General features: G+C 42.7%; 1 protein-coding gene across 1 annotated transcript in view; it reads right to left on the reverse strand.

Annotated features, from left to right (window-relative positions):
* LOC124804621 (putative Ras-related protein Rab-33) overlaps window positions 1-25,827 on the reverse strand; it is a 123,758-nt gene that overhangs the window by 90,036 nt on the left and 7,895 nt on the right. The window contains exon 2 of the mRNA XM_047264827.1: window positions 5,320-5,439. Coding sequence (XP_047120783.1) covers window positions 5,320-5,439 — 120 coding nt within the window. The remainder of the gene's footprint in view (window positions 1-5,319; window positions 5,440-25,827) is intronic.

Below are 25,827 nucleotides of genomic sequence, written 5' to 3' on the forward strand. Positions count from 1 at the left end.
AACCTTTGACATCGCTTTTTCATCCGAACAAGCCTGTACCTCCGCGTACAGCGCAGAAATTCATTCGCTGGTCTATTTCCCTCTCGCAGTACCGCTACGATATCTTGTATCGGTCCACTGCTAAGCACGGAAACGCCGATGCGTTGTCCCGTTTGCCTGTTGCTGAGGATAAAGCATTCGATTCTTCCGAACTTGCTTGCCTGTTCATTGATTCGGAAACCGATGAAGTGGTCGAATCGTTTCCGATTGATTTTCGTCGTGTAGCTACAGCCACAGCTGCTGACCCTGTCCTTGCTACTGTTTTACGTTTTGTTGCTACGCAATGGCCTTTGTCAAAGTCTCGGATTGCGGATCCGTTGGTTCGCCGATTTTTTGCTCACAAGGAGAGACTTTTTGTTCGACGTGGTGTTTTGTTGTTGCGTTCTGATAATGATCAGTCCCGAGTCGTGGTCCCACGTTCGTTACAGTCCTCTGTTTTACGGCTTCTTCACCACGGACATTGGGGTATAGTGAGAACGAAACAACTTGCTCGTCAACACTGTACTTGGTTCAGAATCGATGCTGCGATTACGAATATGTGTTCTTCTTGCTTGGCGTGTGCCGAACAACAATCCGCACCGCCGCGGACAGTCTTTGCATGGCCAAAAGCCACTTCCCCTTGGCAATGCTTGCACATTGATTTTGCTGGTCCCTTCTGGAATGCTCGATGGTTGGTTCTGGTCGACGCCTTCAGTAATTTTCCTTTTGTTGTCCGGATGTCTTCCACGACGTCCTCCGCCACCATCCAAGCGTTGTCTGCTATCTTTTGCATTGAAGGTTTTCCGCAGACTATTGTTTCCGACAATGGCCCACAATTCATGTCCGCAGAATTTCAGTCATTCTGCCAGGCCAATGGTATTCAACATCTGACATCCGCGCCATTTTCGCCTCAGTCAAACGGTGCCGCTGAACGGTTGGTCCGGCCTTTCAAGTCACAGATGTTGAAATTGAAAGAGTCGCATTCTCGGGAGGACGCGTTGTTGCTCTTTTTGTCCTCGTATCCCTCTCAGCCCCGCGATGGTCGCTCGCCGGCTGAGTTGCTCCATGGTCGTCCTCATCGCACCTTGATGTCTTTCCTGCATCCGCCGCATCAGGTTCCTGTGCAGCGGCAGACTCCTGCTTTTGCTCCTGGCGACGTTATATTTTATCGCAACTATCGAGGTTCACGGCGTTGGCTCGCAGGGCGCATTCTTCGCTGCCTCGGCCGCGTGATGTATTTGGTTTTGGGGGCCTCTGGTGAGGTGCGTCGGCATCTCAATCAGCTGCGCCTCTGTCGTTGCACGGGTTCTGCCGCTCCCCGTCTGCTTTCAGCGACGGTGCCGTCCGGTCAGCGCCCTGGGGACCCATCTACTGGCTCGCCTCATCCCCAGGTGTTACCGACGATGCCTTCCATTTTGCCCCATGGCGGCGCGCCGCCGCAGCCGCCGTCGCCTGTTCTCCCGCCGGCGCCGCCCGCATTCGACGCTTCGCTGCAGCCGCCAAGCGCCTCCCAGGGTCACGCGCCGCCGATCACTTCCCGTGACCAGCTGTCCTCCGCCATGGAACTCCCGCCCGCTCCGGACCACATGACGTCATCGCGCGTCGGCTACCCCGATGCAATGGAGGTCGACCCTTCGGCCCCTCCTGTTTCTTTACGGGCGCATACACTGCATGTTGACGTGCACCCTGGACTAGGTTTTCAGGCGTTTCCTAGCTCCCCTCGGACCGAATGGCCGGGTGCGGGTGGCACAGCCTCGCCTGTTGTTAGGCTCCCCACCTCATCGCATACGTCAACATGGGGTCCTCCCCACGGCGGGCGGAAGCCTTATCTCACGACCGTTCGCCGATTTGCGGGGGAGGAATGTGGTGTCACCGCCAGACACCACACTTGCTAGGTGGTAGATTAAATCGGCCGCGGTCCATTTAGTACATGTCGGACCCGCGTGTCGCCACTGTGTGATCGCAGACCTAGCGCCACCACAAGGCAGGTCTCGTGATACGAACAAGCACTCGCCCCAGTTGTACGGACGACCTAGCTAGCGACTAGATGTACGAAGCCTTTCTCTCTCATTAGCCGAGAGACAGAATAGCCTTCAGCTAAGTTAATGGCTACGAACTAGCAAGGCGCCATTAGCCTTACAGTGATTGTAATTAAAGTCTCCTATGTATAGTCAAGAGCGATGTACCACAATGATTGATTAAAGATAAGTATTAATCCCGCTACGTACTTTTCTTCATAGCATTAATTACGTAGCCTGTTCCAGTACTTCACGCCCGTCTGCGTTAGTCTAGCGTGCATTTTCAGCCATCTCTATCTACAAGGTGTTGACCCAGCTGCCGACACATCAGCCGCCGTCAGTGTCAGCCAGTTTGCCGTGGCATACGGAGCTCCATCGCAGTCTTTAACACTGGTAGAATGCCGCGACAGCGTGGACGTGAACCGTATGTGCAGTTGACGGACTTTGAGCGAGGGCGTATAGTGGGCATGCGGGAGGCCGGGTGGACGTACCGCCGAATTGCTCAACACGTGGGGCGTGAGGTCTCCACAGTACATCGATGTTGTCGCCAGTGGTCGGCGGAAGGTGCACGTGCCCGTCGACCTGGGACCGGACCGCAGCGACGCACGGATGCACGCCAACACCGTAGGATCCTACGCCACTTCCCAGCAAATTAGGGACACTGTTGCTCCTGGGGTATCGGCGAGGACCATTCGCAACCGTCTCCATGAAGCTGGGCTACGGTCCCGCACACCGTTAGGCCGTCTTCCGCTCACGCCCCAACATCGTGCAGCCCGCCTCCAGTGGTGTCGCGACAGGCGTGAATGGAGGGACGAATGGAGACGTGTCGTCTTCAGCGATGAGAGTCGCTTCTGCCTTGGTGCCAATGATGGTCATATGCGTGTTTGGCGCCATGCAGGTGAGCGCCACAATCAGGACTGCATACGACCGAGGCACACAGGGCCAACACCCGGCATCATGGTGTGGGGAGCGATCTCCTACACTGGCCGTACACCACTGGTGATCGTCGAGGGGACACTGAATAGTGCACGGTACATTCAAACCGTCATCGAACCCATCGTTCTACCATTCCTAGACTGGCAAGGGAACTTGCTGTTCCAACAGGACAATGCACGTCCGCATGTATCCCATGCCACCCAACGTGCTCTAGAAGGTGTAATTCAACTACCCTGGCCAGCAAGATCTCCGGATCTGTCCCCCATTGAGCATGTTTGGGACTGGATGAAGCGTCGTCTCACGTGGTCTGCACATCCAGCACGAACGCTGGTCCAACTGAGGCGCCAGGTGGAAATGGCATGGCAAGCCGTTCCACAGGACTACATCCAGCATCTCTACGATCGTCTCCATGGGAGAATAGCAGCCTGCATTGCTGCAAAAGGTGGATATACACTGTACTAGTGCCGACATTGTGCATGCTCTGTTGCCTGTGTCTATGTGCCTGTGGTTCTGTCAGTGTGATCATGTGATGTATCTGACCCCAGGAATGTGTCAATAAAGTTTCCCCTTCCTGGGACAATGAATTTACGGTGTTCTTATTTCAATTTCCAGGAGTGTATATATAAATTAATTACTGTCAAGATCTTATATTTAATGAAAAAAAAAAGCTTACTATCTACCCTTGCAACTACTCTGATTGCCTTCTTCTGAATTACAAAAATACCATTTACATTTTTGTAGTTTCCCCAAAGCACTAATTCGAACCCAAAACAGACTGAAAAATACAAAATATGCTATTCTTACATGTTCTTAAGTTACAAGTGCCATCAGTCTCCTCAGAATATACATCACTCTGGAAGCTGCAAACTGCTTTCCCTTATAAAATGGATTCAGTTACTTACAATAATAATTACTTATAATAATAATTCCATAGTGTTACAGTTTAGAGAGCCACACTGAGTAATCAATAGCTGAAGGTCTCGCTTAGATCACGGAAATTATCCATGTGTGAGAATGGTCTTTGACTGCTGATAAAATGTTTCTAATGAAGAGTTCTACAGTAGACACTCCTATAACCAAACTGTGAGGTGCTTAACCTCTTGCTCAGATCTAGGTACCAATATATCTGTTGAAACATGTTTTCAAAAAAATTTGACTAGTACTGGGATTAGTAAAATCTGCCCTCAGTTAACAGGCTCAGATATTTTGCCTTTCTTAAACACCGGAGCCACGTTGAATGTTTTTAAGGATAACATAAGATCCTCCCACATGACATAACTTTACAGAATATGTTAATGGTGCTATGATACAATGTATTGCTTCTTTCAGTAGGTTATTCAACATATTGTAAATATCTCTTACTATTTGCACTTTTCATTCCTAGGCTTACCTCCACAAAATTACTAAATGATGATCTGGCCAGATTAAGAGTGAGGTCAGTGTTAGTTGAGACCAAGATATACACTGATGAGCCAAAAAATTATGACCAGCTGCTTAATAGCTTGTTTGTCCATCTTCAGAAATAAATACATCACTGATTCTGCATATCAGGGAAACAACACTTTGTTGGTATGTTTGTGGAGGTTACATCAGGCAAATCTGGTCACCGAGACATCAAAGTGAGTTCACTGTAAAGCTCCTCGAACCACTTCAGTATGGTTCTGTCTCCGAGATATGGACAATTATACCGCTAAAAGATGGCATTGCCATCAGGGAAGACATCATGCGTGAAGGAATGAAGATGGTTCACAGCTGTCAGCGTGTCTTTGATTACTACCTCAGGTCCCAAGCAAGTGCAAGGGAATGTCTCCCATAGCATAATACTGCCCCCACCAGCCTGCATTCACGGCATGCTGTACTTTTCAAGCCACCATTCTCCTTGGTGACAGCATTTGTGGAGACGATTATCAACCTAGTGCAGCAAAAATGTGATTCACCCGAAGAGCCAATATATTTCACTGATCGATGTTCAAATCCCGATGCGCCAATGCCCACTACAGTAGTAATTAACGATGTTGGGTCAACATGCATGCAACGCCACCAGGTGGCATCCTATGCTGCAGTGGGCAGTGCTCATAATGTTTTTGCTGATCAGTATATTTCTCAATTTGACATACAATTAAAATACTGCTGACATTACTTCAAAACTTGTGATTCATTCAAACCAAAACCAGACAGTTAATAACCTGTTGGCCTTTATATAACTTGCGTTTATATGACAGCAAGTGAGAAGGAAAAAGGAGAGTAAGTTTAGCTATAATATAGGCGAGTGGATGCAGGCAACAACAGTTAGGTAAATCAACACATTCAAATCTCTCTCTTTCAAATTGAAGGAACATTCACTTACCTGAAAAGATGCTAATTTTGTCACATCATACACCAGAACAACAGCATGAACATTTCGATAATAATGTTGAACCATAGATTTACGAAAGCGCTCTTGTCCAGCTGTGTCCCACAGCTGCAACTGCAAACATCAAGCAATGTGTTAATAGTTTACTTTTACACAGATATATTGGAATAAGAATGTTTTAATTTAGATCTTGTAGGTTGAATTAAATACGTGCTGCTGTTTGCTTATGAAAAGAAGACAGGAGGAAAGGGCAGATACTTGGATTCCATGGGTATATGGGACAAGTAATGGAGAGAATAATGCACAGATACCGAATTGAGATGTGAGAAAAAACGAATCCATGGCACCATTTAACTAAAAGAAGGTATCAGTTGATAGGACACATCCAGAGACATCAAGGAATCATCAGTTTGGTAATCAAGGGAAGTTTGGGGGTAAAAACTGTAAAGGGAGACCAAAGATTGACTACAGTACGCAGTTTCAGACTCCAGAATGAGATTTTCACTCTGCAGCGGAGTGTGCGCTGATATGAAACATCCTGGCAGATTAAAACAATGTGCCCGACCGAGATTCGAACTCGGGACCTTTGCCTTTCGCGGGCATGTGCTCTACCATCTGAGCAACCGAAGCACGACTCACGGCCGGTACTCACAGCTTTACTTCTGCCAGTATCTCGTCTCCTACCTTCCAAACTTTACAGAAGCTCTCCTGCGAACCTTGCAGAACTGACACTCCTGAAAGAAAGGATTTTGCGGAGACATGGCTTAGCCACAGCCTGGGGGATGTTCCCAGAATGAAATTTTCACTCTGCAGCGGAGTGTGCGCTGATATGAAACTTCCTGGCAGATTAAAACTGTGTGCCCGACCGAGACTCGAACTCGGGACCTTTGCCTTTCGCGGGCAAGTGCTCTACCATCTGAGCAACCGAGGCACGACTCACGCCCGGTACTCACAGCTTTACTTCTGCCAGTATCTCGTCTCCTACCTTCCAAACTTTACAGAAGCTCTCCTGCGAACCTTGCAGAACTGGCACTCCTGAAAGAAAGGATATTGCGGAGACATGGCTTAGCCACAGTTCTGCAAGGTTCGCAGGAGAGCTTCTGTAAAGTTTGGAAGGTAGGAGACGAGATACTGGCAGAAGTAAAGCTGTGAGTACCGGGCGTGAGTCGTGCCTCGGTTGCTCAGATGGTAGAGCACTTGCCCGCGAAAGGCAGAGGTCCCAAGTTCGAGTCTCGGTCGGGCACACAGTTTTAATCTGCCAGGAAGTTTCATATCAGCGCACACTCCGCTGCAGAGTGAAAATCTCATTCTGGAAACATCCCCCAGGCTGTGGCTAAGCCATGTTTCCGCAATATCCTTTCTTTCAAGAGTGCTAGTTCTGCAAGGTTCGCAGGAGAGCTTCTGTAAAGTTTGGAAGGTAGGAGACGAGATACTGGCAGAAGTAAAGCTGTGAGTACCGGGCGTGAGTCGTGCTTCGGTTGCTCAGATGGTAGAGCACTTGCCCGCGAAAGGCAAAGGTCCCGAGTTCGAGTCTCGGTCGGGCACACAGTTTTAATCTGCCAGGAAGTTTCATATCAGCGCACACTCTGCTGCAGAGTGAAAATCTCATTCTGGAAACATCCCCCAGGCAGTGGCTAAGCCATGTCTCCGCAATATCATTTCTTTCAGGAGTGCCAGTTCTGCAAGGTTCGCAGGAGAGCTTCTGTAAAGTTTGGAAGGTAGGAGACGAGATACTGGCAGAAGATGAAGCTGTGATTACCGGGCATGAGTCGTGCTTCAGTTGCTCAGATGGTAGAGCACTTGCCCGAGAAAGGCAAAGGTCCCGAGTTCGAGTCTCGGTCAGGCACACAGTTTTAATCTGCCAGGAAGTTTCATATCAGCGCACACTCCGCTGCAGAGTGAAAATCTCATTCTGGAAACATCCCCCAGGCTGTGGCTAAGCCATGTCTCTGCAATATGCTTTCTTTCAGGAGTGCTAGTTCTGCAAGGTTCGCAGGAGAGCTTCTGTAAAGTTTGGAAGGTAGGAGACGACATACTGGCAGAAGTAAAGCTGTGAGTACCGGGCGTGAGTCGTGCTTCAGTTACTCAGATGGTAGAGCACTTGCCCGCGAAAGGCAAAGGTCCCGAGTTCGAGTCTCGGTCGGGCACACAGTTTTAATCTACCAGGAAGTTTCACATCAGCGCACACTCCGCTGCAGAGTGAAAGTCTCATTCTGGAAACATCCCCCAGGCTGTGGCTAAGCCATGTCTCCGCAATATTCTTTCTTTCGGAGAGCTAGTTCTGCAAGGTTCGCAGGAGAGCTTCTGTAAAATTTGGAAGGTAGGAGACGAGATACTGGCAGAAGATGAAGCTGTGATTACTGGGCGTGAGTCGTGCTTCAGTTGCTCTGATGGTAGAGCACTTGACCGAGAAAGGCAAAGGTCCCGAGTTCGAGTCTCGGTCGGGCACACAGTTTTAATCTACCAGGAAGTTTCACATCAGCGCACACTCCGCTGCAGAGTGAAAATCTCATTCTGGAAACATCCCCCAGGCTGTGGCTAAGCCATGTCTCTGCAATATCCTTTCTTTCAGGAGTGCTAGTTCTGCAAGGTTCGCAGGAGAGCTTCTGTAAAGTTTGGAAGGTAGGAGACGAGATACTGGCAGAAGTAAAGCTGTGAGTACCGGGCGTGAGTCGTGCTTCAGTTGCTCAGATGGTAGAGCACTTGCCCGCGAAAGGCGAAGGTCCCGAGTTCGAGTCTCGGTCGGGCACACAGTTTTAATCTGCCAGGAAGTTTCATATCAGCGCACACTCCGCTGCAGAGTGAAAATCTCATTCTGGAAACATCCCCCAGGCTGTGGCTAAGCCATGTCTCCGCAATATTCTTTCTTTCAGGAGTGCTAGTTCTGCAAGGTTCGCAGGAGAGCTTCTGTAAAGTTTGGAAGGTAGGAGACGAGATACTGGTAGAAGTAAAGCTGTGAGTACCGGGTGTGAGTCGTGCTTCGGTTGCTCAGATGGTAGAGCACTTGCCCGCGAAAGGCAAAGGTCCAGAGTTCGAGTCTCGGTCGGGCACACAGTTTTAATCTGCCAGGAAGTTTCAGTTTCAGACTTTTGTATATTGCAGTAGTTATGCAGAAATGAAGAGACTTGCACATGGCAGGTTAACATGGAGAGTTCAGATTGAAGATCACAACAAACTGAAACAATTTGTGCATGTTTTTTTAGTCACATATATTGATGCACAAGACGTTTCAGTCATATATGGAATAACAGATTTATGTGTCAATGAGAATCACAAAAATCTCACTTAGAATAAGAGATTATTCCTGACTGTGACTATAAATGATGGAGGAGTAACTGTGAGATAGCTCTTTTGTGGCCATTTCTGCTAGTGTCTGTCTTTAAAGTTGTGACCTTAGTAATTGGAAGAGTACACTACAGCTGATCAGGGAGAAGTTCAGTCCCACTATGACCAACATCTCTGAACTTGTCTTTTCATCTACATTTTTTTCTTTCTGTGATGAAAACTTCTTCAGATATATTTATGACACATTTGTGGTGTGACCACACATCAGTGAATGGTTTCATTAGTTCCTCCAACATCTGAACACTCAGCATCCCAGCACCAAATTAACCATGTGATTGCAAGCAGCACCAAATTAACCATGTGATTGCAAGAGAACAGCAAACACTCATTTTTGGACATCCTAGTCAAGGACAAAGCAGATGGCCCTATGGGACACTGTGTGTACAGGAAAGCCATCCACATTGATTTTCACCTGCCTGCCTCCAGATGCCCTCATCCTTCAGAGCATTAGAGTGTGTGACGCACCCCTGTACACAGAACCTGTGCAATATTGAATGAGGAAAGCCTACCAAGGGAGGTCATCCACCTTGACAGACTCGAGAAGAGTGAATACGGCAAGAGACAAATTGGAGTGCTTTCTGGCAGAATGTATATGCCCAGCAAATTGAACATAAGAAGGACAACACAATTGTGTGTATGGCATTTGCTGGGAAAGTATCAAACAAAATCAGCACAATCCTAGCTCAGTGTAACATTACATGTGGTTTTCATCCACCTCCAAAAACAGGTGCACTATCAGGTATGGTATAAGATGACCTGTGGCTCCATAAACTGGGTGTCTGGGGGATATTCACTGGGCTTCCGTGGGACCTACGGTAGTAATCGAAAGCAAAATGATAGCTGTGGACTATGTGAACATTATTGCAGACAACTGCACCCATTCGTAACTGATGTCTTCCCTGACAGTGATGGAATCTCCCAGCAAGATAACTCTCACCACCTCTTTTCGAAAGTGTAGTATACAGGAATAGCACAGGTTACTAAAAATGGTGCTATGTAATGGAAATAAGAAGAACAGAGTGGAAGTAGACTGCCTAGCATTTGCAGACAATATAACCGTGATGATGGAATTTCAAACTGTAATAGAGCACATTTATATTCTGAAGGAAGTAGCTGAATAAACATGATTATAAAAAATCCTCTGAAAAGGCAGAAAAAATGTCAAAAATATCAAAGACAACACACACCAAATGAATGCAAAATATGGAGCACTCATGGTCTAGACCAGTAGTTCTCAAACTTTTTTTGGCAACAGAGCCCTTCTGAAATACTAAATATTATACAGAGCCTGAAAATAAGCAAGACCTGGTTTTATGATCATTCTTTAATTATAATTGTTTAATGAAAATCATACAAAAATAGAGACATTATACGCTAATTACTTCTACAACAACACACAAAGCAACACACACTAATACAATACACAAAATAACACTGTATTGATTCTATCGTAAACTGATAAAATTGTTTCCATTTACAACTGTTTAATGTCAGACTTGACAGAAGAGAATTGAACACACGTCAGGTCAGTGTCCAGTCTACTGCAGTATCTTGTCAATGCAGCCGAGAATCCTGTTTCACACAAATATGTTGCTAGGAATATGAGAAGAACGGTCAGAGCCTGTGTGGCCAGTTGTGGATATTCATCACAAGCCTCACACCAAAAATCAAGTTACACTGTTTTGAAAAATGATTAAATGCTTGAATTTGATATCATTTCTAAAAAGACTTCATAGGTTTCATTCGACATATTTTCTGGCTTCTGCAAATGGGATACAAAAGGATTCTGAGCCCATGAATTCATATTCAGTTTTGTATTCTGCTCTTCAGAAAAATATGTCTCAACAGATGCACGGATACCATGGAGACATTGGACCAATTCTTCACATCTTCATCTAACATCTACATCTACATGATTACTCTGCAATTCACATTTCAGTGCTTGGCTGAGGGTTCATCGAACCACAATCATACTATCTCCCTACCATACCACTCCCAAACAGCGTGCAGGAAAAACGAACACCTAAACCTCTCAGTTCAAGCTCTGATTTCTCTTATTTTATTTTGATGATCATTCCTACCAATGTAGGTTGGGCTCAACAAAATATTTTCGCATTCGGAAGAGAAAGTTGGTGACTGAAATTTCGTAAATAGATCTCACCACGATGAAAAAGTCTTTGCTTTAATGACTTCCATCCCAACTCGCATATCGTATCTGTTACACTCTCTCCACTATTACGTGATAATACAAAACGAGCTGCCCTTTTTTGCACCCTTTCGATGTCCTCCGTCAATCCCACCTGGTAAGGATCCCACACCACGCAGCAATGTTCTAACAGGGACGAACAGGTGTAGTGTAAGCTGTCTCTTTAGTGGACTTGTTGCATCTTCTAAGTGTCCTGCCAATGAAACGCAACCTTTGGCTCGCCTTCCCCACAATATTATCTATGTGGTCTTTCCAACTGAAGTTGTTCGTAATTTTTACACCCAGGTACTTAGTTGAATTGACAGCCTTGAGAATTGTTCTATTCATCGAGTAATCGAATTCCAACGGATTTCTTTTGGAACTCATGTGGATCACCTCACACTTTTCGTTATTTAGCATCAACTGCCACCTGCCACACCATACAGCAATCTTTTCTAAATCACTTTGCAACTGATACTGGTCTTCGGATGACCTTACTAGATGGTAAATTACAGCATCATCTGCAAACAACCTAAGAGAACTGCTCAGATTGTCACCCAGGTCATTTATATAGATCAGGAACAGCAGAGGTCCCAGGAACACCTGGTATTACTTCAGTTTTACTTGATGATTTTCTGTCTATGACTACGAACTGCGACCTTCCTGACAGGAAATCACGAATCCAGTCACACAACTGAGACAATACCCCATAGGTCCGCAGCTTGATCAGAAGTCGCTTGTGAGGAACGGTGTCAAAAGCCTTCCGGAAATCCAGAAACACGGAATCAACCTGAGATCCCCTGTCGATAGCGGCCATTACTTCGTGCGAATAAAGAGCTAGCTGCGTTGCACAAGAACGATGTTTACTGAAACCATGCTGATTACATATCAATAGATCGTTCTCTTCGAGGTGATTCATAATGTTTGAGTACAGTATATGCTTCAAAACCCTACTGCAAACCGACGTCAATGATATAGGTCTTTAGTTCGATGGATAACTCCTACTACCCTTCTTAAACACTGGTGCGACCTGCGCAATTTTCCAATCCGTAGGTACACATCTATCGGTGCGCGAGCGGTTGTATATGATTGCTAAGTAGGGAGCTATTGTATCAGCATAATCTGAAAGAAACCTAATCGGTATACAATCTGGACCTGAAGACTTGCCCGTATCAAGCGATTTGAGTTGCTTCGCAACCCCTAAGGTATCTACTTCTAAGAAACTCATGTTAGCATCTGTTTGTGTTTCAAATTCTGGAATATTCCATTCGTCTTCCCTGGTGAAGGAATTTCGGAAAACTGTGTTGAATAACTCCGCTTTAGCGGCACAGTCGTCGGTAACAGTACCATTGGCACTGCGCAGCAAAGGTATTGACTGCGTCTTTGCCGCTTGTGTACTTTACATACAACCAGAATTTCTTCGGATTTTCTACCAAATTTCGAGACAATGTTTCGTTGTGGAACCTATTAAAGGCATCTCACATTGAAGTCCACGCCAAATTTCGCACGTCTGTAAATTTTAGCGAATCCTCAGGATTTCGCGTTCTTCTGAACTTCGCATGCTTTTTCCGTTACCTCTGCAACAGCGTTCGGACCTGTTTTGTGTACCATGGGGGATCAGTTCCATCTCTTACCAATTTATGAGGTATGAATCTCTCAATTGCTGTTGCTACTATGTCTTTGAATTTGAGCCACATCTCGTCTACATTTGTATAGTCAGTTCGGAAGGAATGGAGATTGTCTCTTAGGAATGCTTCTAGTGACACTTTATCCGCTTTTTTAAATAAAATTATTTTGCATTTGTTTCTGGTGGATTTGGAAGAAATGGTATTGAGCCTAGGTACAACGACCTTGTGATCAGTAATCCCTGTATCAGTCGTGATGCTCTCTATTAGCTCTGGATTGTTTGTGGCTAAGAGGTCAAGTGTGTTTTCGCAACCATTTACAATTCGCGTGGGTTCGTGGACTAACTGCTCGAAATAATTTTTGGAGAAAGCATTTAGGACAATCTCTGAAGATGTTTTCTGCCTAATACCAGTTTTGAACAAGTATTTTTGCCAACATATCGAGGGAAGGTTGAAATCCCCACCAACTATAACCGTACGAGCGGGGTATTTATTTGTTACGAGACTCAAATTTTCTCTGAACTGTTCAGCAACTATATCATCGGAGTCTGGGGGTCGGTAGAAGGAGCCAATTATTAACTTAGTTTGGCTGTTAAGTATAACCTCCACCCATACCAATTTGCACAATTACTCTGCTTTTCACAATAAAGTGCCTGGCTGAGGGTTCAATGAACCACCTTCAAGCTGTCTCTCTACTGTTCCACTCTCGAACGGTGCGCGGGAAAAACGAGCACTTAAATTTTTCTGTGCGAGCCCTGATTTCTCTTATTTTATCGTGATGATCATTTCTTCATATGTAGGTGGGTGCCAACAGAATGTTTTTGCAATTGGAGGAGAAAACTGGTGATTGAAATTTCATGAGAAGATCCCGTCACAACAAAAAACGCATTTGTTTTATTGATTGCCATTCCTATTCATGTATCATTTCTCCCCTATTTTGTGATAATACAAAACAAGCCACCCTTCTTTGTACTTTTTCGATGTCATCTGTCAGTCCCACCTGACGCAGATCCCACAATGCACAGCAATACTCCAGAATATGGCGGACAAGCATGGTGATGGTGTAAGCAGTCTCTTTAGTAGACCTGCTGGACCTTCTAAGTGTTCTGCCAATGAATCACAGTCTTTGGTTTACTCTACCCACAACATTATCTATGTGATTGTTCCAATTTAGATTATTTGTAATTGTAATCCCTAGGTATTTAGTTGAATTTGCAGCCTTCAGATATGTGTGACTTACCACGTAATCGAAATTTAGTGGATTTCTTTTAGTACCCATGTGAATAACTTCACACTTTTCTTTATTCAGGGTCAATTGCCACTTTTCACACCATACAGATATCTTATCAAAATTCAAATACACTTTGTGATCAAAAGTATCTGGACACCCCCCAAAACATACAATTTTCATATTACGTGCATCGTGCTGCCACCTACTGCCACGTACTCCAATTAACAATATCAGTAGTCATTAGACATCATGAGAGAGCAGAATTGGGTGCTCCGCGTAACTCACAGACTTCGAACGTGGTGGGGTGATTGGGTGTCACTTGTGTCATATGTCTGTAAGTGAGATTTCCGCACTCCTAAACATCCCTAGATTCACTGTTTCCGATGTGATAGTGAAGTGGAAACGTGAAGGGTCATGTACAGCACAAAAGCGTACAGGCCGACCACGTCTGTTGACTGACAAGACCACCGGCCAGGGTGGCCGAGCGGTTCTAGGCGCTACAGTCTGGAACCGTGCGACAGCTACGGCCGCAGGTTCGAATCCTGCCTTGGGCATGGATGTGTGTGATGTCCTTAGGTTAGTTAGGTTTAAGTAGTTCTAAGTTATAGGGGACTGGTGACCTCAGCAGTTAAGTCCCATAGTGCTCAGAGCCATTTGAACCATTTTGAACTGACAAGACCACTGACAGTTGAAGAGGGTCATAATGTGTAATAGGCAGACATCTATCCAGACCATCACATAGGAATTCGAAAATGCATCAGGATTCACTGCAAGTACTACGACAGTAAAGTGGGAGGTGAGAAACTTGGATTTCGTGGTCAAGCAGCTGTTCATAAGCCACACATCATGCCAGTAAATGGCAAATGACGGCTTGCTTGGTGTAAGGAGCATAAACATTGGATGACTGAACAGCAGAAAAATGTAGTGTGGAGTGACGAATCACGGTGCACAATGAGGCAATCCAATGGCAGGGTGTGGGTATGGCGAATGCCCAGTGAACATCATCTTCCAGTGTGTGTAGTGCCAAAACAGTGAAATTCAGAGGTGTTATGGTGTGGTCATGTTTTTCATGGAGGGTACTTGCACCCCTTGTTGTTTTGCACTATCACAGCACAGGCCTACACTGATGTTTTAAGCACCTTCGTGCTTCCCACTGTCAAAGAGCAATTTGGGGAATACAATTGCATCTTTCAACATGATCGAGCGCCTGTTCATAATGCAAAGTCTGTGGTGGAGTGGTTACACAACAATAACATTTCTGTAAGGGACTGGCCCGCACAGAGTCCTGACCAGAAACCTACAGAACACCTCTGGGATGTTTTGGAATGCCAACTTTATACCAGGCCTCACCAACCAACATCGATACCTCTTCTCAGTGCAGCACTCAGTGAAGAATGGGCTGCCATTCCCCAAGAGACCTTCCTGCACCTGATTGAACATATGTCTGCGAGAGTGGAAGCCATCATCAAGGCTAAGGGTGCTTCCAAATATGGCAATTTATTATGTTCTCTTCTGAGAGCGATACCCAGTTCTAGATTTCACTATTTCTCATTATCAGAAACTTACTTGTCCAAGAATTATAATGATAGCAAATCTGTCAGTTTAATACAAGAAAAACGTAAGTCACATGCACAAATATATCAATAGGCAAACTTATTTAACCCTGAGCTGCCATGGCAGGTGGTCAGCCATGACCTTGTTGAAGGAATCATCCCAGCATTTGCCTGAAGTGATTCAGGAAAACCAAGAAAAATAAAAACAGAATGGCCTGACAGTGCTGAGCCTCCACCATCCTCTAAAATCTGTGGCCAGTTTCTGAACAAATGTGTTATCTCAGCCAGACATATGTAACATACAGTTCTCCTATGTTATCACTTCTTGGAACAAGTTAGCTCAATAACATAAAAATAAGTACACATCGTTCCTTTTGTCTATTCACTGTGCACAACCCCACACACTTAAAATGAGTTCCATAACTTACCAGCATGCCTCTTGAATTGCTTCAATGTCTTCCTTTAATCTGACCTGGTTAGGATCCCAAACACTTGAGCAGCAGAATGGGTTGCAGCAGTGTTCTATGCATGGTCTCCTGAAATTCTCCCAATAAATCAACGTAGACTATTCACCTTCCCTACTACGAAACTGCACTCATTTCATTTCATGTCACTAACAGCCTCACCACAATGGTAACACCAGTTCCCATCAGATCACCGAAGTTAAGCACTGTGGAGCTTCGCTAGCACTTGGATGGATGACTGTCTCGACCTGCTGAGTGTTGTTGGCAAATGGGGTGCAGTCAGCCCTTGTGAAGCCAACTGAGGAGCTAGTCGATTGACAAGTAGTGGCTCCAGCCTTGAAAACTGACAACAAGAGTAGTGTGCTGAACACATCCTCCTCCACACCCGCATCTAGTGATGCCCATTAGCAGAGTATGACATGGAGTTTGGTCGATACCATTGGGCCTTTGGAGGCCTGTTCGGACAGGAGTAATTTTCATTTCATATCACACTGCAACATTATGCCTGGATATTCAACCAATGTAACTATGTCTAGCACCACATCACAAATGCTGTAGTCAAATACTACTGATTGTTTTTCTTACTCATCTGCACTAACCTTCATATGTCTACATTTAGAGCAAGCTGAAAGCTGCTGTTCATCACACCAAATAGAAATTCTGTCTAAGGCATACTGCATCATCCTACACTCGCTCAACGATGTGTCTCACACACTACAATGTAATCAGAAAACAGTCAAAAATGAAAAATACTCAATTTATTGGGGAAAACAACAATTTGTTACATACATGAAGTACTGCTCACTTCTCTAGGACTACATAATTATCTATGTTTAAACATTTTTTGTATCTGGCCTTGTGCTTCAGAATTCTCATGTTATACTGTGTAATGACTGAAAAAAAAATGTGAGAAAACAGCGTGAAGTGTTCAACAATGGGTGAATAAATGTGCACAATGAAACTCGTCCTGGATGCCCATCGATCATCACAGAAGGTATTAAGATGGCAGTGAACAACAGAATCTTACAACACAGGTGGTTAACTCTCAATGAAATCCACATTATATTTCCAGAAATGTCTCTTTCTTTGCTTGGTGTAACTGTGTTTCAAAGTCCCACTTACAACAAAACTTGTGCATTGTGTGTTCAGTGGTAACTGAGTGACCAACACAAAACTCAGAGAATAGACTCAGTATTGATATTATTGACACAAGATCACACAAATGGAGATCCTTTTTCGATTGGACTGCAACTGGTGAAGAGACCAGGTTATCTCACATCACCCTAGACAGCAAGTGCCAGTTATTTGAGTTTCATCATGTCTTATTAACCAAACAACTCAGAAAATTAAAAAAGACTCTCTCATCACAAAAGACAACTGTCTTTCGGAATCAGAAACATGTTCTTTTGATGCATTCCACGCTGAAAAGCACTATGATCAGTGTAAATTGTTTTTTTTAAGACTGTAAGAAAACTACGGTAAGCCATCCAAAACAGGAGGCACGGTATGTTTTCTGGAGGAATTGTGTTTCTTCATGATAATGCCTGTCCTCATTCTACTGTTACAACTCAGGAATTGCTTGATCAGTTTGGATGGGAAATTTTTGGTCATCCACCGTATAGTCCAGACCTCACTCCTAGCAAATTCCAATTTTTTCCCAAGCTGAAAGAGTTTCTGGGCGGTAAAAGTTTTAGAAGTAATGGTGAGTTGGAGAATGCAACCATCAACTGGCTTATTGAACTGGTGGCATGAGCTAAGTGATTCTGAAGCTCGTGACAAGGTATGACAAATCTTTTAAATGCAGAAGGTGATTATGTAGAGAAGTGAAGAAAGCTTAACATGTGTAAGAGAACAGTTTTTTTCCAACAAATATTTAGTTTTTCTCATTCTGTATAAGTAAATGGTCTTTATTTTCTCCATGACCCTCACAATCAGAGAAAAAACATGATCCTACCATACTTCCCTGAGTCACTAATGACAATAACCTTGTCTCTATGAACATTCACCATTCAGAACAACTTGGTGGGATCTATTACTTAAGAAGTCTTCAATTCACAGTCATATCTGATAACCTGTTTCATAGGCTTGGACCAGAGTTAGCAGTATGTAGTGGGGCACTGTGTCATATGCTTTTCAGAAATCTAGGAGTACTGAATATGTCTGTTGCCTTACAGCCATGGTTCACACGATGTAATGTGAGAAAAGGAGCAAGCTAAGTTTTGCATGAGTTATGCTTTTTAAATCCATACTGATTTGTGGACAGAAACTTTTCTGTTTTAAGGAAATGTGTTTGAACAAACAATATGCTCAAGAATTCTGTGGTAAATAAACATTAATGATAATAGTCTGTAATTTAACAGGTCCATCCTTACAATTAGGCCTATATCCTTTTCATGTAACATAGTCACCTGTGCATTTTCCCAATCACTTGGGACTTTGCATTTGGAAGGATATTTGCAATAAATGCAAGCTAAGTAAGGAGCCAGTGTCAAAGAATACTCTTTGTAAAACCAAACTGGAATGCAAACAAGACCTGATGCTTATTTGTTTTCAACATCAGAGACAACTATTTCTATGTTTACCGCATGGGAGTCCAGGCAACAGTCAAACTATGGTATGTTTGTATGAGCATCCTGCATAAATGATGTTTTAAATGTGAATTTTAAAACTTCAGCTTCCTTTTGTTGTCTTTTGGTGACACACCAGACTGGTCCACAAGTGACTGGATAAAAGCCTTTAACCTACTTAGAGTTGTTATGTAGGGCCAGAATATTCTCAGGCCGTCAAAAAGATATTTTACCAACACATGAAGGTGGAAGTTGTTGTAAACTTTGGGCATCAATCTTCTTATAGACACATGAATTTGCCTGTAGATGTTCCTGCATTCTTCTTTGAACTGAGAGTGCAACACTCTCTACATCCTCAGCACTTTCTGAGTTTTATAATTAAACCACAGTGGGTCTTTTGTGTCCTTAATACATTTATTCGGCATGTACTTATCCAGAGCGTGAACTACACAATCAGTTTAAACTTTGCCCTTTTTCCTCTGTTCACCATACTGGAACTAAATTATGTCTGTTCACTAAGTACAATGCTAACAACTGCTTATCTGCTCATTTCAGCATAAAACTCTCCTATATTTACATTGGTACTGCCCATATCTTCCCTTCTGCCTGCCTGAAAAACCGATTAAGCATCCACTGATGACGAATGAGATGTTTAACTTGGAAAAATGATGAGATATTGGTATTATGCAGTACCAGTCACCTTTCTTTATTAATACCACCTACTCTGAGTTCTGTGTATGCAATATCTATGAGGTATGTTTTTACTGCCTGTTTAAATAAATGTGTTTCAGTTATTTCTTACATCTCGGGAAAGTTATCACACAATTTTAATTCCCAACACAAAATGCTGTTTAGAACCAGCAAATCTAACAAAAGACAACACTTTTAAAGAAAATAAATTGTGAGAAAAATCAAACTCAGAACAAAATGCTGCTTTGTTTGTTTGTTTTTCTCCTTGGAGGTCCAAACTGGCACTTGTCACAAAACTTAAATAGAGCTATTTTCAACTTTTTTCTGTTCACAAAATTTGTATTTTTCAGTGACAGCCTTCAGTTTTTACTTTTTGTCCCATAACTGTGACCATTATTCTACAGTCATATGGTGATACTGGTTTGCTGTAGTCCAGGAAAACTGTAACATCAAGCATTTTCTAACGGTTTATCATTACTCAGAGACCTCAAAGTTGACAAACATAAAATCTACCAGTACCGTCCATTCATGACTCCTTCAGTACAGACAAATTAATAATTAGTACATGACAGAGAAATAGATTGAGAACAGAAGTCAATTTACTACACTTCAGAATCCTGATATATCACATACATTCGTCTATGAACCATGCATGCATGCATGAATCATGTTTGTTACATGAAACTGATAAGCTCTATCTCAACACTTCATGTTATGCAGATCAGCAATGAAAAACATACTTACCCTTTAGGTAATCACAGAACTTCTGTTTTTCTTCAACTATTATAAGAATATAAGCTGTGCAGTAGGTATCATTTTATAACTTTAAATCATGCTATTGTGTTGGACATAAACAAAACATATTTTTTACTTCTTCCCCCACAAATTTCTGAGACTCCTTCCTGAAGGACCTATGCAATACGATTTATGTAAAGAATTAAAGCTCTTAGAAACCACTCAAAAATAAAAATATACTTCAAACTAAGCATAGAATGTATGCCATTACACCATATATAAAACACAGTACCACAGTAGCTTCTGCTTCCTTTGCTAGATATAGATTTTATCTTTTATTTAGATATTTCATTCATTTGCTTGTCCACGGAGCATGTTAACGACAGTATTAGACATATCACGAAAAGCATTTCAAAAATATAACTGCATATAAAAACAAATATAATTAAAGATAGTTAGTTTCACATTCCATGGAACATTTGCACAATAAGTTGTAACAATGTAGATTGAGTAATTTTACATTCACTTTTAAGTATGGCTACATGTTACACATTTACACAGTTTCTTTTTTAATTTCTTTTTCAAAACTGTCTAAGATGCAGTAGAGAGATGAGTAAAGATAGACAGATGTACATAAATATGATAAAGCACATGCTACAAGGCTGTGGCAATGAAGTTGTTTCAAAGAAACTATCTGGCGTTTGCCCCAGTGATCAGGTAAAAACCGAAAAAAAAATAAATAAATAAAAATAAAACAATCAAGAGGTTGTACAGGGATCTCAATCCTACTCATTTACAGGTCTACGGGATTTTTCTGATGAATATTACACAAAAAGGGTCATGGAAAGCATCCAATTCAACCTGCTCACTTTGCCCCATCACATAAGGGTGTTGTGTGACATGGTGTTTTTTTAGTTGGTTTGTGTTTGTAGATGTCATGTTGTAGTATTTGGTGGTGCACTCTTGTGGTGGATGCCATGGTCTGAAGTTGTTTGTTACATGTGGCATTCGGTCATTTGGTTCTCAGTAACCATTGGGTGAAAGTATTGTTGGAAGAGTTTGCTTTGCCGCTATCGAGTTACTCTGATTTACTGTTACGGTCGATTATACATTCCTGTTTCTGTTAGGCTTGATTAGTGTCATATTTTTATGGATTAAAATGTAATAGTGTTCTTTTGTATTTTGTTAGTGATGGGTACAATGGAGAAATTCAACAGTTATTCATTGCGTGTTGTGATGGTTGATGACGACTATTATGTTCTTGCAGCAGTTTGATTTGATTGCTGACTATGTGAAGCATCAGGTTTGTAAAGAGAGTATGAAGTTGACTAGATCCCAACCTCTTATTCCTGGGACTTATACAAGCGGAGGTGTCGACACGATGACCTTTGGTGATACATCTGGCATGGTGTGTGGTTCTAGAGATAAAGGTTGACCATCAGGAGACTTTTACTTGCGCAAGAATTTTGTTATCAGTCCTCTTCACATTTCTGAGCATGAGAGATAGGAGTGAGAGCATAGAGTGTGTTAAATTGGTTTTCTTTTAGTTGGGAGTGTGTAGTATGTTAAGTATAGGGGGAAGTGGTGGGAGGGTGGGGGAGGGAGGGGGGGCAATCCATATGGTTTGCTTGACCATTTTTAAATATTTTAATTTTTTTATGTGATTGTCCTATATTTGAGAAGTTCAAAACAGTGTTTTTAAAATAATTTACCTTGCACCTTTACTGGATGGCGGCCATTTTTATTTGTAGGTGTGTGACAATTTTTCTGTCTGGAGACGTTAGCGAAAATTACAATATCTCTACACTGGGTTAAGTTACAGCATTGCAATTGATATGATTGTTTCTAGAAAAACGTCCTCTACAACACTGTCTATTACTCAAAATACTCTAAATTCAAAAATAACCAGTCAAAGTGACCTCCAAGGTTTGGTATCCAATTTTTTAAAATCCACTTTTTAGGCCCAAAAATAACAAACAAGGAGCGATTTATGAGAGTCTATTTTTTCCTATAGTTAGATATCATACACTACTAGACTCATATAGAGCAAGAACACATACAAATGTTTCCTTAATTTTTTATGAATTTTTGAAATTTGAAAATTTTCACTTTTTTGTGAAGTTTGGGGTTAGTTATCTCAGGTGAGACTGAATATAAAAATAAGATTTTTTCACAGTTTGTACATCTACACGATAGAAACGTACAATAAAAATTTCAACATTGATATCTGACTGTGAACAAAGATATGAATTTTTGAAAATGAGGAAATAATTTCCATTACTCTACAACTGATCTTATGGCTGTTGCATATTTAAATGGTTTATTGTTTCATTGTAATAAAATTTAATTGTGACATATATTTAGTTAACACTATCACCCAATATTTACACTACTGGCCATTAAAATTGCTACATCACAAAGATGACGAGCTACAGACACGAAATTTACCGACAGGTAGAAGATGCTGTGATATGCAAATGATTAGCTTTTCAGAGCATTCACACAAGGTTGGCGCCGGTGGCAACACCTACAACGTGCTGCCATGAGGAAAGTTTCCGACCGATTTCTCACACACAAACAGCAGTTGACCAGTGTTGCCTGGTGAAACATTGTTGCGATGCCTCGTGTAAGGAGGAGAAGTGCGTACTTTGATAAAGGTTGGATTGTAGCCTATCGCGATTGCGATTTATTGTATCGTGACATTGCTGCTTGCGTTGGTCGAGATCCAATGACTGCTAGCAGAATATGGAATCGGTGGGTTCAGGAGGGTAATACAGAACGCCATGCTGGATCCCAACGGCCTCGTATCACTAGCAGTCAAGATGACAGGCATCTTATCCGCATGTCTGTAACGGATCGTGCAGCCACGTCTCGATCGCTGAGTCAACAGATGAGGACGTTTGCAAGACAATTATCTGCACGAACAGTTCGACGACATTTGCAGCAGCATGGACTATCAGCTCGGAGACCATTCCTGCGGTTACCCTTGATGCTGCATCACAGACAGGAGCACCTGCAATGGTGTACTCAACGACAAACCTGGGTGCACGAATGGCAAGGCGTCATTTTTTCAGATGAATACAGGTTCTGTTTACAGCATCATGATGGTCACATCCGTGTTTGGCGATATCGCGGTGAACGCACATTGGAAGCGTGTATTCATCATCGCCGGCGTGATGGTATGGGGTGCCACTGGTTACACATCTCAGTCACCTCTTGTTTGCACTGACGGTACTTTGAACATTGGACGTTACATTTCAGATGTGTTACGGCCCGTGGTTCTACCCTTCATTCGATCCCTGCAAAACCCTACATTTCGGAAGGATAATGCATGACCGCATGTTGCAAGTCCTGTATGAGCCTTTCTGGATACAGAAAATGTTTGACTGCTGCCTTGGCCAGCACATTCTCCAGATCTCTCACCAACTGAAAACGTCTGGTCAATGGTGACCGAGCAACTGGCTCGTCACAATAAGCCAGTCACTATTCTTGATGAACTGTGGTATCATGTTGAAGCTGCATGGGCAGCTGTACCTGTACACGCCATCCAAGCTCTGTTTGACTCAACGCCCAGGCGTATCAAGGCCGTTATTACGGCCAGAGGTGGTTGTTCTGGGTATTGATTTCTCAGGATGTATGCACCCAAATTGCTGAAAATGTAATCACATGTCAGTTCTAGTACAATATATTTGTCCAATGAATAGCCGTTTATCATCTGCATTTCTTCTTGGTGTAACAATTTTAATGGCCAGTAGTGTATTTCGTTTATTTGTTTTTAATAATGCAATATTAAACAATAGGAGCTTTCGCTTTTGTTCTACGGTAATAAAAATGCCCATTTACTCATAGAATGAAGGCTTTCACGGCAGGTGTTGTTATCACTTAACATTTCCGGGCTGAGATGCCGTGGTCCATACACAAGACTCTCCCCTGACGTTTCGCCTTCCGCACTCAAAGGTGAAACGTCAGGGGAGAGTCTTATGTATGGACCACGGCATCTCAGCCCGGAAATGTTAAGTGATGATGCTCATTTACGTTTAGGTTTATTGTCAATAAAGAAGTACATTATTGCTGGTTGTGCCATTGTTGTAGGCAGTCTGTTTTGAACCTCTGTTAGAGTACCGTATTTACTCGAATCTAAGCTGCACTCGAATCTAGGTCGCACCTGAAAAATGAGACTCGAAATAAAGGAAAAAAAAAATTCCCGAATCTAAGCTGCACGTGAAATTTGAGACTCGAAATTCAAGGGGAGAGAAAAGTTTTAGGCCGCATCTCCAAATCGAAACAAAGTTGGTCCGTTGTAATACGCGACACAATTTAGGTCGAATGAATGACGATACAGCTACAGTAGTTTGGTTCGAGTCGTAAGCTTAGCAGTTAAGGTTTACCAGGTAGCCATTGCTATGCGTCAGGCGCTCCGTCCGTATTTATACGGGTACCCTTCCTTTTTCACGTTCTTCGTCTGGTTTGAACCGATTGCTTATTTTGCTATGATCTGATAAGTGCTGTTTTCTTTCTTATAGGTGTTTACGTCACTCTAAGCTGAAAATGCATTACTGTATTGTGTCGTGCATTGTTTGTCGCATTCTGATAATGGAGTGCTTTCGGCCTGTCGCCGCTCGCGGTACGGCTTGCTGTTGTGCGCGCTACCGCCGCTTACAATTAAAAAAAGAAAAAGAGAAATCGTCTCATTAGCGAAAAAATGGCAAGAGACTGCTATTTGTTGTTACTTACACTGCTGCTTTCTTTGATAATTATCAACAAGAACCAAATAATAGACTGCGTATGATAGCACATGTTCTGAACGAGAGTTAGGCGAAAATTTTTCTCCGTTTGAAAATCTTTGCGGCCGCTTCTTTAGTACATCAAATTCTGCACAGAAATTAATCTTAGATTTAAAAATCTAGTCAATTGCCGTGCTTCATTTCTGACTGTATCACTATTGGGCATAAGAATAATACGAATATAAACATGATACGATATGTATATTCTTCCGCGTTTGCTGTAGTCTCACTCTAGTTTCTTAGTTTATAAGACATACAGGAAAGAATACATGGCAAAATGTTTATATTCGTATTCTTTCTTATGGTGAAGAGAATACTGCATGTGATTCACATTTCGTCAGGTTCCTATTAGCAACCATCTCTTCTCACAGGTAGGAAAAAATTCAGAACGTAGAGTTGGCCATATTGACAAACATCTCAAACAGTCTTGCCAGTCGGATTTTCGTAGTACATTGAAATTCTGCTACATTCGAAGATGAACAATACAGAATTTGTATTTACTTCGTTGGATAATGTATGAAAATGCAGTGGTCGAAACTCAGGGCGGAGAAAAACAGCTAGTCTTCCACCTTTTTTTTTTAAATCTATTTATTGACGCAGAGGTTTTGGCGCCAGTATTTATCTTTGTGCCCACAATGCATGCCTGTGTGGCGCTACATATATTCGACGGCATACTACCAACATATTTCAGAACTTCCCCTTGCTTTGTACTCGATTCTAATCCGCAGGCGGTTTTTTGGATTACAAAAACCGGAAAAAAGTGCGGCTTAGATTCGAGTAAATATGGTAGATGTACATACTTCATTGAGAGTGTAGAATGTGTTATGTGCATTGTTCTGTGTGTAATTTGTAATTAATTTTGAGAGATTGGCTGGAATGCAATAACATGGATGAACAGTGCTCTGTTGGACAGACAGCAAGTGAAGTGTGTCCCAAAACAATGTACGGTTCAGTTTCAAAAAACTTGAAAAATGTCAATGACTTTGATGAAGTTAGGCAAACTTTGTTTAAATTTTGAGTAAGTTCTTCTGTAACATCAGTGTCTGAGTATCGTGAAAAGAAATATATTCTGAAGTACAACCACATTTTTGGAAGAAAGTGCTGTGATCCACTTAAAGTTGATAAAAAGCCTATTACTAAATGTTTGATGGAAATAAAACTTGAACGTGAACTTTTCTCCTTGTTATGTGGGAGTGAAACAGCTTCCCAAGTGAAACGTAATGTGATTCCTGGAAATTCCCTGTTCCCAAATTGTTACTCAGAAATATTTGTTGTGAATCCAGAACCAGAATAATGTAACCTTGTTAATGACAAAATTTCAGA

This window comes from Schistocerca piceifrons, chromosome 7 (assembly GCF_021461385.2).
Source record: "Schistocerca piceifrons isolate TAMUIC-IGC-003096 chromosome 7, iqSchPice1.1, whole genome shotgun sequence".
NCBI classification, from domain to species: domain Eukaryota; kingdom Metazoa; phylum Arthropoda; class Insecta; order Orthoptera; family Acrididae; genus Schistocerca; species Schistocerca piceifrons.